Source organism: Oncorhynchus masou, chromosome 29, assembly GCF_036934945.1.
Source record: "Oncorhynchus masou masou isolate Uvic2021 chromosome 29, UVic_Omas_1.1, whole genome shotgun sequence".
Lineage (NCBI taxonomy): Eukaryota > Metazoa > Chordata > Actinopteri > Salmoniformes > Salmonidae > Oncorhynchus > Oncorhynchus masou.
This window is the reverse complement of record NC_088240.1, coordinates 90,647,184-90,664,683: the sequence shown is the minus strand read 5'-3', so window position 1 is coordinate 90,664,683 and position 17,500 is coordinate 90,647,184. Positions and strand designations below refer to the sequence as shown.

The following is a 17,500-nucleotide window of genomic DNA, read 5'->3' as shown; positions in this document are numbered from 1 at the left end:
TTCTATGGTCCAGTATTAATCTGTATATTATTCTATGGTCCAGTATTAATCTGTATATTATTCTATGGCCCAGTATTAATCTGTATATTATTATATGGTCCAGTATTAATCTGTATATTATTCTATGGTCCAGTATTAATCTGTATATTATTCTATGGTCCAGTATTAATCTGTATATTATTCTATGGTCCAGTATTAATCTGTATATTATTCTATGGTCCAGTATTAATATGTATATTATTCTGTGGTCCAGTATTAATCTGTATTAATCTGTATATTATTCTATGGTCCAGTATTAATCTGTATTAATCTGTATATTATTCTATGGTTCAGTATTAATCTGTATATTATTCTATGGTCCAGTATTAAACTGTATATTATTCTATGGTCCAGTATTAATCTGTATATTATTCTATGGTCCAGTATTAATCTGTATTAATCTGTATATTATTCTATGGTCCAGTATTAATCTGTATATTATTCTATGGTCCAGTATTAATCTGTATTAATCTGTATATTATTCTATGGTCCAGTATTAATCTGTATATTATTCTATGGTCCAGTATTAATCTGTATTAATCTGTATATTATTCTATGGTCCAGTATTAATCTGTATTAATCTGTATATTATTCTATGGTCCAGTACTAATCTGTATTAATCTGTATATTATTCTATGGTCCAGTATTAATCTGTATATTATTCTATGGTCCAGTATTAATCTGTATTAATCTGTATATTATTCTATGGTCCAGTATTAATCTGTATTAATCTGTATATTATTCTATGGTCCAGTATTAATCTGTATATTATTATATGGTCCAGTATTAATCTGTATATTATTATATGGTCCAGTATTAATCTGTATATTATTCTATGGTCCAGTACTAATCTGTATTAATCTGTATATTATTCTATGGTCCAGTATTAATCTGTATTAATCTGTATATTATTCTATGGTCCAGTATTAATCTGTATATTATTATATGGTCCAGTATTAATCTGTATATTATTATATGGTCCAGTATTAATCTGTATATTATTCTATGGTCCAGTATTAATATGTATTAATCTGTATATTATTCTATGGTCCAGTATTAATATGTATATTATTCTATGGTCCTGTATTAATCTGTATATTATTCTATGGTCCAGTATTAATCTGTATATTATTCTATGGTCCTGTATTAATCTGTATATTATTCTATGGTCCAGTATTAATCTGTATATTATTCTATGGTCCAGTATTAATATGTATTAATCTGTATATTATTCAATGGTCCAGTATTAATCTGTATATTATTCTATGGTCCAGTATTAATCTGTATATTATTCTATGGTCCTGTATTAATCTGTATATTATTCTATGGTCCAGTATTAATCTGTATTAATCTGTATATTATTCTATGGTCCAGTATTAATCTGTATATTATTCTATGGTCCAGTATTAATCTGTATATTATTCTATGGTCCAGTATTAATCTGTATATTATTCTATGGTCCAGTATTAATCTGTATTAATCTGTATATTATTCTATGGTCCAGTATTAATCTGTATATTATTCTATGGTCCAGTATTAATCTGTATATTATTCTATGGTCCAGTATTAATCTGTATTAATCTGTATATTATTCTATGGTCCAGTACTATCTTGGGGGTCCTGGGGGTGAGAGTGTGTGTATGTATTTACTAACCTGGGGGTCCTGGGGGTTAGAGTGTGTGTATGTATTTACTAACCTGGGGGTGAGAGTGTGTGTATGTATTTACTAACCTGGGGGTTAGAGTGTGTGTATGTATTTACTAACCTGGGGGTCCTGGGGGTTAGAGTGTGTGTATGTATTTACTAACCTGGGGGTCCTGGGGGTGAGAGTGTGTGTATGTATTTACTAACCTGGGGGTTAGAGTGTGTGTATGTATTTACTAACCTGGGGGGTGTGTGTATGTATTTACTAACCTGGGGGTCCTGGGGGTTAGAGTGTGTGTATGTATTTACTAACCTGGGGGTTAGAGTGTGTGTATGTATTTACTAACCTGGGGGTTAGAGTGTGTGTATGTATTTACTAACCTGGGGGTTAGAGTGTGTGTATGTATTTACTAACCTGGGGGTTAGAGTGTGTGTATGTATTTACTAACCTGGGGGTCCTGGGGGTTAGAGTGTGTGTATGTATTACTAACCTGGGGGTGAGAGTGTGTGTATGTATTTACTAACCTGGGGGTGAGAGGGTGTGTATGTATTTACTAACCTGGGGGTCCTGGGGGTTAGAGTGTGTGTATGTATTTACTAACCTGGGGGTTAGAGTGTGTGTATGTATTTACTAACCTGGGGGTTAGAGGGTGTGTATGTATTTACCAACCTGGGGGTGGGGGTAGAGTGTGTGTATGTATTTACTAACCTGGGGGTTAGAGTGTGTGTATGTATTTACCAACCTGGGGGTGGGGTGTATGTATTTACTAACCTGGGGGTAGAGTGTGTGTATGTATTTACTAACCTGGGGGTTAGAGTGTGTGTATGTATTTACTAACCTGGGGGTGAGAGTGTGTGTATGTATTTACTAACCTGGGGGTTAGAGTGTGTGTATGTATTTACCAACCTGGGGGTCCTAGAGTGTGTGTATGTATTTACTAACCTGGGGGTTAGAGTGTGTGTATGTATTTACTAACCTGGGGGTTAGAGTGTGTGTATGTATTTACTAACCTGGGGGTATTTACTAAGAGTGTGTGTATGTATTTACTAACCTGGGGGTTAGAGTGTGTGTATGTATTTACTAACCTGGGGGTGAGAGTGTGTGTATGTATTTACTAACCTGGGGTGAGAGTGTGTGTATGTATTTACTAACCTGGGGGTCCTGGGGGTGAGAGTGTGTGTATGTATTTACTAACCTGGGGTTAGAGTGTGTGTATGTATTTACTAACCTGGGGTGAGAGTGTGTGTATGTATTTACTAACCTGGGGGACCTGGGGGTTAGAGTGTGTGTATGTATTTACTAACCTGGGGGGTGAGAGTGTGTGTATGTATTTACTAACCTGGGGGGAGTGTGTGTATGTATTTACTAACCTGGGGGTCCTGGGGGTTAGAGTGTGTGTATGTATTTACTAACCTGGGGGTTAGAGTGTGTGTATGTATTTACTAACCTGGGGGTTAGAGTGTGTGTATGTATTTACTAACCTGGGGGTTAGAGGGTGTGTATGTATTTACCAACCTGGGGGTCCTGGGGGTGAGAGTGTGTGTATGTATTTACTAACCTGGGGGTTAGAGTGTGTGTATGTATTTACCAACCTGGGGGTGAGAGTGTGTGTATGTATTTACTAACCTGGGGGTTAGAGTGTGTGTATGTATTTACTAACCTGGGGGTTAGAGTGTGTGTATGTATTTACTAACCTGGGGGTGAGAGTGTGTGTATGTATTTACTAACCTGGGGGTCCTGGGGGTTAGAGTGTGTGTATGTATTTACTAACCTGGGGTGAGAGTGTGTGTATGTATTTACTAACCTGGGGGTCCTGGGGGTGAGAGTGTGTGTATGTATTTACTAACCTGGGGTTAGAGTGTGTGTATGTATTTACTAACCTGGGGGTGAGAGTGTGTGTATGTATTTACTAACCTGGGGGTCCTGGGGGTTAGAGTGTGTGTATGTATTTACTAACCTGGGGGTGAGAGTGTGTGTATGTATTTACCAACCTGGGGGTTAGAGTGTGTGTATGTATTTACTAACCTGGGGTGAGAGTGTGTGTATGTATTTACTAACCTGGGGGTCCTGGGGGTGAGAGTGTGTGTATGTATTTACTAACCTGGGGGTTAGAGTGTGTGTATGTATTTACTAACCTGGGGTGAGAGTGTGTGTATGTATTTACTAACCTGGGGGACCTGGGGGTTAGAGTGTGTGTATGTATTTACCAACCTGGGGGTGAGAGTGTGTGTATGTATTTACTAACCTGGGGGTGAGAGTGTGTGTATGTATTTACTAACCTGGGGGTCCTGGGGGTTAGAGTGTGTGTATGTATTTACTAACCTGGGGGTTAGAGTGTGTGTATGTATTTACTAACCTGGGGTCCTGGGGGTTAGAGTGTGTGTATGTATTTACTAACCTGGGGGTCCTGGGGGTTAGAGTGTGTGTATGTATTTACTAACCTGGGGTCCTGGGGGTGAGAGTGTGTGTATGTATTTACTAACCTGGGGGTGAGAGTGTGTGTATGTATTTACTAACCTGGGGTTAGAGTGTGTGTATGTATTTACCAACCTGGGGGTTAGAGTGTGTGTATGTATTTACTAACCTGGGGGTTAGAGTGTGTGTATGTATTTACTAACCTGGGGGTCCTGGGGGTTAGAGTGTGTGTATGTATTTACCAACCTGGGGGTTAGAGTGTGTGTATGTATTTACTAACCTGGGGGTTAGAGTGTGTGTATGTATTTACTAACCTGGGGTTAGAGTGTGTGTATGTATTTACTAACCTGGGGGTCCTGGGGGTGAGAGTGTGTGTATGTATTTACTAACCTGGGGGTCCTGGGGGTGAGAGTGTGTGTATGTATTTACTAACCTGGGGCTAGAGTGTGTGTATGTATTTACTAACCTGGGGGTGAGAGTGTGTGTATGTATTTACCAACCTGGGGGTTAGAGTGTGTGTATGTATTTACCAACCTGGGGGTGAGAGTGTGTGTATGTATTTACTAACCTGGGGGTTAGAGTGTGTGTATGTATTTACTAACCTGGGGGTGAGAGTGTGTGTATGTATTTACTAACCTGGGGGTCCTGGGGGTTAGAGTGTGTGTATGTATTTACTAACCTGGGGGTTAGAGTGTGTGTATGTATTTACTAACCTGGGGGTTAGAGTGTGTGTATGTATTTACTAACCTGGGGTTAGAGTGTGTGTATGTATTTACTAACCTGGGGGTTAGAGTGTGTGTATGTATTTACTAACCTGGGGGTGAGAGTGTGTGTATGTATTTACTAACCTGGGGTTAGAGTGTGTGTATGTATTTACTAACCTGGGGGTTAGAGTGTGTGTATGTATTTACTAACCTGGGGGTGAGAGTGTGTGTATGTATTTACTAACCTGGGGGTCCTGGGGGTGAGAGTGTGTGTATGTATTTACTAACCTGGGGGTCCTGGGGGTTAGAGTGTGTGTATGTATTTACTAACCTGGGGGTTAGAGTGTGTGTATGTATTTACTAACCTGGGGTTAGAGTGTGTGTATGTATTTACCAACCTGGGGGTTAGAGTGTGTGTATGTATTTACTAACCTGGGGGTTAGAGTGTGTGTATGTATTTACTAACCTGGGGGTTAGAGTGTGTGTATGTATTTACTAACCTGGGGGTTAGCAGTGTGTTATGTATTTACAACCTGGGGGTTAGAGTGTGTGTATGTATTTACTAACCTGGGGGTTAGAGTGTGTGTATGTATTTACTAACCTGGGGGTTAGAGTGTGTGTATGTATTTACTAACCTGGGGGTTAGAGTGTGTGTATGTATTTACTAACCTGGGGGTTAGAGTGTGTGTATGTATTTACTAACCTGGGGGTTAGAGTGTGTGTATGTATTTACTAACCTGGGGGTTAGAGTGTGTGTATGTATTTACTAACCTGGGGGTTAGAGTGTGTGTATGTATTTACCAACCTGGGGTTAGAGTGTGTGTATGTATTTACTAACCTGGGGGTCCTGGGGGTTAGAGTGTGTGTATGTATTTACTAACCTGGGGGTTAGAGTGTGTGTATGTATTTACTAACCTGGGGGTCCTGGGGGTGAGTGTGTGTGTATGTATTTACTAACCTGGGGGTCCTGGGGGTGAGAGTGTGTGTATGTATTTACTAACCTGGGGGTGAGAGTGTGTGTATGTATTTACCAACCTGGGGGTGAGAGTGTGTGTATGTATTTACTATCTTGGGGGTCCTGGGGGTGAGAGTGTGTGTATGTATTTACCAACCTGGGGGTTAGAGTGTGTGTATGTATTTACTAACCTGGGGGTTAGAGTGTGTGTATGTATTTACCAACCTGGGGGTGAGAGGGTGTGTATGTATTTACCAACCTGGGGGTTAGAGACCTTGATGTTCAGAGGTTCCAGGTCGACGTGCAGACAGACGATGAAGGCATGTCGTCCTTCGGGGCCCGCGGCCTGCAGCTTGTGGGAGGTGACGGCCAGGGTGGAGGTACAGCCCATCGGCTCCAGGAGACTCAGAGACCGCTGCTGACCCAACAGGGTGTACACACTGAACTGGCTCAGGGTTATGGTCCACGGGAAGGCATCACCTGGGCAGGGCAGGGGGGAGGGAGAGAGACAGGGGGAAGGGGGAGACAGGGGGAAGGGGGAGAGACAGGGGGAAGGGAGAGAGACAGCAGGGAAGGCAGAGAGACAGGGGGAAGGGAGAGAGACGGGGGGAAGGGAGAGAGACAGCAGGGAAGGCGGAGAGACAGGGGGAAGGGAGAGAGACAGCAGGGAAGGCGGAGAGACAGGGGGGACGGGAGAGAGACGGGGGGAAGGGGAGAGAGACAGGGGGAAGGGAGAGATACAGGGGGAAGGCAGAGAGACAGGGCGGAAGGGAGAGAGACTGGGGGGGGGAAGGGAGAGATACAGGGGGAAGGCAGAGAGACAGGGAGGAAGCGAGAGAGACAGGGGGAGGGGGAGAGACAAGGGGGAAGGGAGAGAGACAGGGGGAAGGCAGAGAGACAGGGGGAAGGGAGAGAGACAGGGGGAAGGGGGAGACAGGGGGGGGGGGAGACAGGGGGAAGGAGGAGAGACAGGAGGGAAGGTGCAGAGACAGGGGGAAGGGAGAGATACAGGGGGAAGGGAGAGAGACAGGGGGAAGGGGGAGACAGGGGGAAGGGGAGACAGGGGGAAGGGGGAGAGACAGGGGGAAGGGGGAGAGAGACAGGGGGAAGGGAGAGACAGGAGGGAGGTGGAGAGACAGGGGGAAGGTGGAGAGACAGGGGGGAGGGAGAGAGACAGGAGGGAAGGGGGAGAGACAGGGGGAAGGGGGGGAGACAGGAGGGAAGGGGGGGAGACAGGGGGGAAGGGAGAGACAGGAGGGAAGGTGGAGAGACAGGGGGAAGGGAGAGCGACAGAGGGGAAGGGAGAGAGACAGGAGGGAAGGGGGGGAGACAGGAGGGAAGGGGGGGAGACAGGGGGGAAGGGAGAGAGACAGGAGGGAGGGAGAGAGACAGGAGGGAGGGAGAGAGACAGGAGGGAGGGAGAGAGACATGGTTAATACAGGGAGACAGGAAGGACAACAGGAAGTGCTGACACTTAGGATGATGATTCAAGGAGGACAACAGGAAGCTGGTGCTGACACTAAGGATGAGGCTTCAGGGAGGACAACAGGAAGCTGGTGCTGACACTAAGGATGAGGCTTCAGGGAGGACAACAGGAAGTGCTGACACTAAGGATGAGGCTTCAGGGAGGACAACAGGAAGCTGGTGCTGACACTAAGGATGAGGCTTCAGGGAGGACAACAGGAAGCTGGTGCTGACACTAAGGATGAGGCTTCAGGGAGGACAACAGGAAGCTGGTGCTGACACTAAGGATGAAGCTTCAGGGAGGACATTTTGCATAGAATCATCACTACTGGAGCCATAGAGGGGTTAGGGTCAGCCAGGCCAGGCAGTAAGGTGGGCCTGGTCCCAGTTGGCAGAGACAGAGACAGGGAGCCAGGCCAGGCAGTAAGGTGGGCCTGGTCCTAGTTGGCAGAGACAGAGACAGGCAGCCAGGCCAGGCAGTAAGGTGGGCCTGGTCCCAGTTGGCAGAGACAGGCAGCCAGGCCAGGTAGTACGGTGGGCCTGGTCCTAGTTGGCAGAGACAGGCAGCCAGGCCAGGCAGTAAGGTGGCCTGGTCCTAGTTGGCAGAGACAGAGACAGGCAGCCAGGCCAGGCAGTAAGGTGGGCCTGGTCCTAGTTGGCAGAGACAGGCAGCCAGGCCAGGCAGTAAGGTGGACCTGGTCCTAGTTGGCAGAGACAGGCAGCCAGGCCAGGCAGTAAGGTGGGCCTGGTCCTAGTTGGCAGAGACAGGCAGCCAGGCCAGGCAGTAAGGTGGACCTGGTCCTAGTTGGCAGAGACAGAGACAGGCAGCCAGGCCAGGCAGTAAGGTGGGTCTGGTCCTAGTTGGCAGAGACAGAGACAGGCAGCCAGGCCAGGCAGTAAGGTGGGTCTGGTCCTAGTTGGCAGAGACAGAGACAGGCAGCCAGGCCAGGCAGTAAGGTGGGCCTGGTCCTAGTTGGCAGAGACAGAGACAGGCAGCCAGGCCAGGCAGTAAGGTGGCCCTGGTCCTAGTTGGCAGAGACAGAGACAGGCAGCCAGGCCAGGCAGTAAGGTGGACCTGGTCCTAGTTGGCAGAGACAGAGACAGGCAGCCAGGCCAGGCAGTAAGGTGGACCTGGTCCTAGTTGGCAGAGACAGGCAGCCAGGCCAGGCAGTAAGGTGGACCTGGTCCTAGTTGGCAGAGACAGAGACAGGCAGCCAGGCCAGGCAGTAAGGTGGGCCTGGTCCTAGTTGGCAGAGACAGAGACAGTCAGCCAGGCCAGGCAGTAAGGTGGGCCTGGTCCTAGTTGGCAGAGACAGAGACAGGCAGCCAGGCCAGGCAGTAAGGTGGGCCTGGTCCCAGTTGGCAGAGACAGAGACAGGCAGCCAGGCCAGGCAGTAAGGTGGACCTGGTCCTAGTTGGCAGAGACAGAGACAGGCAGCCAGGCCAGGCAGTAAGGTGGACCTGGTCCTAGTTGGCAGAGACAGAGACAGAGACAGGCAGGCAGTAAGGTGGGCCTGGTCCTAGTTGGCAGAGACAGGCAGCCAGGCCAGGCAGTAAGGTGGACCTGGTCCTAGTTGGCAGAGACAGAGACAGGCAGCCAGGCCAGGCAGTAAGGTGGACCTGGTCCTAGTTGGCAGAGACAGAGACAGGCAGCCAGGCCAGGCAGTAAGGTGGCCTGGTCCTAGTTGGCAGAGACAGTCAGCCAGGCCAGGCAGTAAGGTGGGCCTGGTCCTAGTTGGCAGAGACAGGCAGCCAGGCCAGGCAGTAAGGTGGTCTGGTCCCAGTTGGCAGAGACAGAGACAGGCAGCCAGGCCAGGCAGTAAGGTGGACCTGGTCCTAGTTGGCAGAGACAGAGACAGGCAGCCAGGCCAGGCAGTAAGGTGGGCCTGGTCCTAGTTGGCAGAGACAGTCAGCCAGGCCAGGCAGTAAGGTGGACCTGGTCCTAGTTGGCAGAGACAGAGACAGGCAGCCAGGCCAGGCAGTAAGGTGGGCCTGGTCCTAGTTGGCAGAGACAGTCAGCCAGGCCAGGCAGTAAGGTGGACCTGGTCCTAGTTGGCAGAGACAGAGACAGGCAGCCAGGCCAGGCAGTAAGGTGGCCCTGGTCCTAGTTGGCAGAGACAGAGACAGGCAGGCAGGCCAGGCAGTAAGGTGGGCCTGGTCCCAGTTGGCAGAGACAGAGACAGGCAGCCAGGCCAGGCAGTAAGGTGGGCCTGGTCCCAGTTGGCAGAGGCAGAGACAGGCAGGCAGGCCAGGCAGTAAGGTGGGCCTGGTCCCAGTTGGCAGAGACAGAGACAGGCAGCCAGGCCAGGCAGTAAGGTGGGCCTGGTCCCAGTTGGCAGAGGCAGAGACAGGCAGGCAGGCCAGGCAGTAAGGTGGGTCTGGTCCTAGTTGGCAGAGACAGGCAGCCAGGCCAGGCAGTAAGGTGGACCTGGTCCTAGTTGGCAGAGGCAGAGACAGGCAGCCAGGCCAGGCAGTAAGGTGGCCTGGTCCTAGTTGGCAGAGACAGAGACAGGCAGCCAGGCCAGGCAGTAAGGTGGACCTGGTCCTAGTTGGCAGAGACAGGCAGCCAGGCCAGGCAGTAAGGTGGGCCTGGTCCTAGTTGGCAGAGACAGGCAGCCAGGCCAGGCAGTAAGGTGGGCCTGGTCCTAGTTGGCAGAGACAGGCAGCCAGGCCAGGCAGTAAGGTGGCCCTGGTCCTAGTTGGCAGAGACAGAGACAGGCAGCCAGGCCAGGCAGTAAGGTGGGCCTGGTCCTAGTTGGCAGAGACAGAGACAGGCAGCCAGGCCAGGCAGTAAGGTGGACCTGGTCCTAGTTGCCAGAGACAGAGACAGGCAGCCAGGCCAGGCAGTAAGGTGGGCCTGGTCCTAGTTGGCAGAGGCAGAGACAGGCAGCCAGGCCAGGCAGTAAGGTGGGCCTGGTCCTAGTTGGCAGAGGCAGAGACAGGCAGCCAGGCCAGGCAGTAAGGTGGGCCTGGTCCTAGTTGGCAGAGACAGGCAGCCAGGCCAGGCAGTAAGGTGGGCCTGGTCCTAGTTGGCAGAGACAGAGACAGTCAGCCAGGCCAGGCAGTAAGGTGGACCTGGTCCTAGTTGGCAGAGACAGGCAGCCAGGCCAGGCAGTAAGGTGGGTCTGGTCCTAGTTGGCAGAGGCAGAGACAGGCAGCCAGGCCAGGCAGTAAGGTGGCCTGGTCCTAGTTGGCAGAGACAGGCAGCCAGGCCAGGCAGTAAGGTGGCCTGGTCCTAGTTGGCAGAGGCAGAGACAGGCAGCCAGGCCAGGCAGTAAGGTGGCCTGGTCCTAGTTGGCAGAGGCAGAGACAGGCAGCCAGGCCAGGCAGTAAGGTGGACCTGGTCCTAGTTGGCAGAGACAGGCAGCCAGGCCAGGCAGTAAGGTGGACCTGGTCCTAGTTGGCAGAGACAGAGACAGGCAGCCAGGCCAGGCAGTAAGGTGGACCTGGTCCTAGTTGGCAGACACAGGCAGCCAGGCCAGGCAGTAAGGTGGGCCTGGTCCTAGTTGGCAGAGACAGAGACAGGCAGCCAGGCCAGGCAGTAAGGTGGACCTGGTCCTAGTTGGCAGAGACAGACACAGGCAGCCAGGCCAGGCAGTAAGGTGGGCCTGGTCCTAGTTGGCAGAGACAGGCAGCCAGGCCAGGCAGTAAGGTGGGCCTGGTCCTAGTTGGCAGAGGCAGAGACAGGCAGCCAGGCCAGGCAGTAAGGTGGGCCTGGTCCTAGTTGGCAGAGACAGAGACAGGCAGCCAGGCCAGGCAGTAAGGTGGGCCTGGTCCTAGTTGCCAGAGACAGAGACAGGCAGCCAGGCCAGGCAGTAAGGTGGTCTGGTCCTAGTTGGCAGAGACAGAGACAGGCAGCCAGGCCAGGCAGTAAGGTGGGCCTGGTCCTAGTTGGCAGAGACAGGCAGCCAGGCCAGGCAGTAAGGTGGGCCTGGTCCTAGTTGGCAGAGGCAGAGACAGGCAGCCAGGCCAGGCAGTAAGGTGGGCCTGGTCCTAGTTGGCAGAGACAGACACAGGCAGCCAGGCCAGGCAGTAAGGTGGGCCTGGTCCTAGTTGGCAGAGACAGAGACAGGCAGCCAGGCCAGGCAGTAAGGTGGGCCTGGTCCTAGTTGCCAGAGACAGAGACAGGCAGCCAGGCCAGGCAGTAAGGTGGTCTGGTCCTAGTTGGCAGAGACAGAGACAGGCAGCCAGGCCAGGCAGTAAGGTGGGCCTGGTCCTAGTTGGCAGAGACAGGCAGCCAGGCCAGGCAGTAAGGTGGGCCTGGTCCTAGTTGGCAGAGGCAGAGACAGGCAGCCAGGCCAGGCAGTAAGGTGGGCCTGGTCCTAGTTGGCAGAGGCAGAGACAGGCAGCCAGGCCAGGCAGTAAGGTGGGCCTGGTCCTAGTTGGCAGAGACAGGCAGCCAGGCCAGGCAGTAAGGTGGGCCTGGTCCTAGTTGGCAGAGGCAGAGACAGGCAGCCAGGCCAGGCAGTAAGGTGGGCCTGGTCCTAGTTGGCAGAGGCAGAGACAGGCAGCCAGGCCAGGCAGTAAGGTGGGCCTGGTCCTAGTTGGCAGAGACAGGCAGCCAGGCCAGGCAGTAAGGTGGGCCTGGTCCTAGTTGGCAGAGGCAGAGACAGGCAGCCAGGCCAGGCAGTAAGGTGGGCCTGGTCCTAGTTGGCAGAGGCAGAGACAGGCAGCCAGGCCAGGCAGTAAGGTGGGCCTGGTCCTAGTTGGCAGAGACAGGCAGCCAGGCCAGGCAGTAAGGTGGGCCTGGTCCTAGTTGGCAGAGGCAGAGACAGGCAGCCAGGCCAGGCAGTAAGGTGGGCCTGGTCCTAGTTGGCAGAGACAGAGACAGGCAGCCAGGCCAGGCAGTAAGGTGGCCTGGTCCCAGTTGGCAGAGACAGAGACAGGCAGCCAGGCCAGGCAGTAAGGTGGGTCTGGTCCTAGTTGGCAGAGACAGAGACAGGCAGCCAGGCCAGGCAGTAAGGTGGACCTGGTCCTAGTTGGCAGAGACAGGCAGCCAGGCCAGGCAGTAAGGTGGCCTGGTCCCAGTTGGCAGAGGCAGAGACAGGCAGGCATCTCCTGATTTAAGGGTGACCACCCTGGTTTCACGGTCCTCAGAGTCTAACATATTACTGTTGGCTGGTAGGGGAGGAGGAGGCGTGGGGAGTCCAACACCTAAACACACACACACACACACACACACACACACACACACACACACACACACACACACACACACACACACACACACACACACACACACACGGCCCGTTTCCCTGAGACAGAGACACACACACACACACACACACACGGCCCGTTTCCCTGAGACAGAGACACACAAGGAGAGAGCCCGTTCCCCCAGGCTACGGCTACGCTACATCTCTACCAGGCAGCCCAGCGAGCTCTGATCCAGGTCATTAACCATGAGAGATGAAGAGCCCTTCAAAGCCAGGGAGTGATTTACTAGACCCGCGGGTCTTTCCTTTTAACTGTTACACTGACAGACCGCTGATGTAAGTGTTTGTTCTGAGGTTGGTTTTTTTTGTTAATCTGTGTGTGTCCAACTCTGATGTCATTTAGCCAGCGAGGGAGTTTAAAAAAAAAAAAACAACAGGGTCCCCCCGTTTTCTGTCAGAGAGCACGGCGGAATGTTCTAGAGGAGGAATAGACATGGTTATGTCAACCTCACCTTCACCACATGTAGAGACAGCGGTACTATATATATCGATCTAACGCACGCACGCACACACACACACACACACACACACACACACACACACACACACACACACACACACACACACACACACACACACACAGTCTCGCCACTGGGGATCTGTCATTTCTCAAGGTAAATGAGGACTGCGTCCACAAGCATCCCACAGTGTTCAACATGTCCTCTTCCTCATGTCCATGTCCCAGACGTTTAGGGGGGCATGCTAGGGCTCATTTGGTCCTTCCTCATTTAGGGGAACATGCTAGGGCTCATTTGGTTCTTCCTCACGTCCATGTTCCAGACGTTTAGGGGAACATGCTAGGGCTCATTTGGTTCTTCCTCATTTAGGGGGACATGCTAGGGCTCATTTGGTTCTTCCTCATTTAGGGGAACATGCTAGGGCTCATTTGGTTCTTCCTCATTTAGGGGGACATGCTAGGGCTCATTTGGTTCTTCCTCATTTAGGGGAACATGCTAGGGCTCATTTGGTTCTTCCTCATTTAGGGGGACATGCTAGGGCTCATTTGGTTCTTCCTCATTTAGGGGAACATGCTAGGGCTCATTTGGTTCTTCCTCATTTAGGGGGACATGCTAGGGCTCATTTGGTTCTTCCTCATTTAGGGGGACATGCTAGGGCTCATTTGGTTCTTCCTCATTTAGGGGGACATGCTAGGGCTCATTTGGTTCTTCCTCATTTAGGGGGACATGCTAGGGCTCATTTGGTTCTTCCTCATTTAGGGGAACATGCTAGGGCTCATTTGGTTCTTCCTCATTTAGGGGGACATGCTAGGGCTCATTTGGTTCTTCCTCACGTCCATGTTCCAGACATTTAGGGGGACATGCTAGGGCTCATTTGGTTCTTCCTCACATCCATGTTCCAGATGTTTAGGGGGACATGCTAGGGCTCATTTGGTTCTTCCTCATGTAGGGGAACATGCTAGGGCTCATTTGGTTATTCCTCATTTAGGGGGACATGCTAGGGCTCATTTGGTTCTTCCTCATTTAGGGGGACATGCTAGGGCTCATTTGGTTCTTCCTCACGTCCATGTTCCAGACGTTTAGGGGGACATGCTAGGGCTCATTTGGTTCTTCCTCATTTAGGGGGACATGCTAGGGCTCATTTGGTTCTTCCTCATTTAGGGGAACATGCTAGGGCTCATTTGGTTCTTCCTCATTTAGGGGAACATGCTAGGGCTCATTTGGTTCTTCCTCATTTAGGGGAACATGCTAGGGCTCATTTGGTTCTTCCTCATTTAGGGGGACATGCTAGGGCTCATTTGGTTCTTCCTCATTTAGGGGGACATGCTAGGGCTCATTTGGTTCTTCCTCACGTCCATGTTCCAGACGTTTAGGTGAACAGCTAGGGCTCATTTGGTTCTTGCTCATTTAGTGGAACATGCTAGGGCTCATTTGGTTCTTCCTCATTTAGGGGGACATGCTAGGGCTCATTTGGTTCTTCCTCATGTCCATGTTCCAGACGTTTAGGTGAACAGCTAGGGCTCATTTGGTTCTTGCTCATTTAGGGGGACATGCTAGGGCTCATTTGGTTCTTCCTCATTTAGGGGAACATGCTAGGGCTCATTTGGTTCTTGCTCATTTAGGGGAACATGCTAGGGCTCATTTGGTTCTTCCTCATTTAGGGGGACATGCTAGGGCTCATTTGGTTCTTCCTCATTTAGGGGAACATGCTAGGGCTCATTTGGTTCTTGCTCATTTAGGGGGACATGCTAGGGCTCATTTGGTTCTTCCTCATTTAGGGGAACATGCTAGGGCTCATTTGGATCTTCCTCACGTCCATGTTCCAGACGTTTAGGGGAACAGCTAGGGCTCATTTGGTTCTGATTTGGGACAGATATGGCTCATTTGGTTCTGATTTGGGACAGATATGGCTCATTTGGTTCTGATTTGGGACAGCTGGTCCTGGACACCATGAAGGAGAGGTCCTGCTATAACAGGAGTTATAACCACCTCCCTCCAGTCTGGTCCTGGACACCATGAAGGAGAGGTCCTGCTATAACAGGTGTAATAACGTGTAATAACCTCCCTCCCTCCAGTCTGGACCTGGACACCATGAAGGAGAGGTCCTGCTATAACAGGTGTTATAACCACCACCCTCCAGTCTGGTCCTGGACACCATGAAGGAGAGGTCCTGCTATAACAGGTGTAATAACCTCCCTCCCTGCAGCCTGGTCCTGGACACCATGAAGGGGAGGTCCTGCTATAACAGGTGTTATAACCACCACCCTCCAGTCTGGTCCTGGACACCATGAAGGAGAGGTCCTGCTATAACAGGTGTAATAACCTCCCTCCCTCCAGTCTGGTCCTGGACACCATGAAGGAGAGGCCCTGCTATAACAGGTGTAATAACAGGTGTACTAACCTCCCTCACTCCAGTCTGGACCTGGACACCATAAAGGAGAGGTCCTGCTATAACAGGTGTAATAACGTGTAATAACCTCCCTCCCTCCAGTCTGGTCCTGGACACCATGAAGGAGAGGTCCTGCTATAACAGGTGTTATAACCTCCCTCCCTCCAGTCTGGACCTGGACACCATGAAGGAGAGGTCCTGCTATAACAGGTGTTATAACCTCCCTCCCTCCAGTCTGGTCCTGGACACCATGAAGGAGAGGTCCTGCTATAACATGTGTAATAAACGTGTAATAACCTCCCTCCCTCCAGTATGGGCCTGGACACCATGAAGGAGAGGTCCTGCTATAACAGGTGTTATAACCTCCCTCCAGTCTGGTCCTGGATACCATGAAGGAGAGGTCATGCTATAACATGTGTTATAACAGGTGCAATAACGTGTAATACCATACCTTCCTCCAGTATGGGCCTGGACACCATGAAGGGGAGGTCCTGCTATAACAGGTGCTATAACCACCTCCCTCCCTCCAGTCTGGGCCTGGACACCATGAAGGAGAGGTCATGCTATAACATGTGTTATAACAGGTGCAATAACGTGTAATACCATACCTTCCTCCAGTATGGGCCTGGACACCATGAAGGGGAGGTCCTGCTATAACAGGTGTTATAACCACCTCCCTCCCTCCAGTATGGGCCTGGACACCATGAAGGGGAGGTCCTGCTATAACAGGTGCTATAACAAGTGTAATAACAGGTGTTATAACAGGTGTAAAAATGTGTAATAACATACCTTCCTCCAGTATGGGCCTGGACACCATGAAGGGGAGGTCTTGCAGGGGCTCCATGTATTTGTGTCCAGCAGACAGCACAGTGATATGGGGCAGGCAGACTACCAGAGTCCCAGGCATGGTGGCCTGGTTGTGGTACCAGCTACGGACAGTACCGGGGATGTCTCCACAGATAATGGTGCTGGGAGAGGGGAGGCTGTCGTTGGGGAGGAACACACAGCATGACTGGAGATCCAACTGGAGGAGGAGAGAAGAAGAAGAGGAGGAGAGAGAAGAAGAGGAGAGAGAAGAAGAGGAGAGAGAAGAAGAAGAGGAGGAGAGAGAAGAAGAGAGATGGTGCACCATTAGAACTGTGCATCAAATGAATACATACAACACAACAACAGCTTGAGGAGCAGGGAGGAGCAGGGAGGGGCAGGGAGGAGCAGTGAGGAGCAGTGAGGGACAGTGATGAGCAGTGAGGAGCAGTGAGGAACAGGGAGGAACAGTGAGGAGCAGGGAGGAGCATGGAGGAGCAGTGAGGAGCATTGAGGAGCAGTGAGGAGCAGGGAGGGACATTGATGAGCAGTGAGGAGCAGGGAGGGGCAGTGAGGAGCAGGGAGGAACAGTGAGGAGCAGGGAGGAGCAGGGAGGGACAGTGAGGAGCAGGGAGGGGCAGTGAGGAGCAGGGAGAAGCAGGGAGGGGCAGTGAGGAGCAGGGAGGGGCAGTGAGGAGCAGGGAGGAGCAGGGAGGGGCAGTGAGGAGCAGGGAGGAGCGGGGAGGGGCAGTGAGGAGCAGGGAGGAACAGTGAGGAGCAGGGAGGAGCAGTGAGGAGCAGGGAGGAGCAGGGATGAGCTGTGAGGAGCAGTGAGGAGCAGGGAGGAACAGTGAGGAGCAGTGAGGAGCAGTGAGGAGCAGGGAGGAGCAGGGAGGAGCAGTGAGGAGCAGTGAGGAGCAGGGAGGAGCAGGGAGGAGCTGTGAGGAGCTGTGAGGAGCAGCGAGGAGCAGTGAGGAGCAGGGAGGAGCGTTTCTGTACCAGGGTAAATTAGTCTTCAACAGACCATGAACTCTGCGCTGTCTCAGTGTTTACACGACAAGGCTGGTTGAAACTCCTCAGAAGGACAACACTGGTGTAATGGAAAAGCACATGTCCCTTCGCTCCTCAATCTGACCCATACAATACGAATCTCTCCGCATTGTGTCTTTCTCTTGTTGGACACAGTTCAAAGCCACAGAATCCTGAGAAACAACCACTGTCTAAGTCACGTTGGTAACTGCCCATGAGGCCATCAATGGCGAGCGCAGATCAATCATGAATAAGGACATGTGTGTTTTTCCTGTGTGCGGAGTGAGGTAGTTTAGGTCACTAATCTGAGGCAGGGGGGGGAAAAACACAGACAGGGTGTAATCCCAGTTCCCACAGTCACCATGGAGGCTTCTGTCACAGT

At 51.2% G+C, this 17,500-nt stretch overlaps 1 protein-coding gene across 1 annotated transcript in view; it reads right to left on the bottom strand.

The window, feature by feature from the left end:
- LOC135519836 (intermembrane lipid transfer protein VPS13B) overlaps positions 1 to 17,500 on the bottom strand; it is a 764,993-nt gene that overhangs the window by 354,457 nt on the left and 393,036 nt on the right. The window contains 2 exon segments of the mRNA XM_064945043.1: positions 6,018 to 6,238; positions 16,075 to 16,309. Of these exon segments, the coding sequence (XP_064801115.1) occupies positions 6,018 to 6,238; positions 16,075 to 16,309 (456 nt within the window).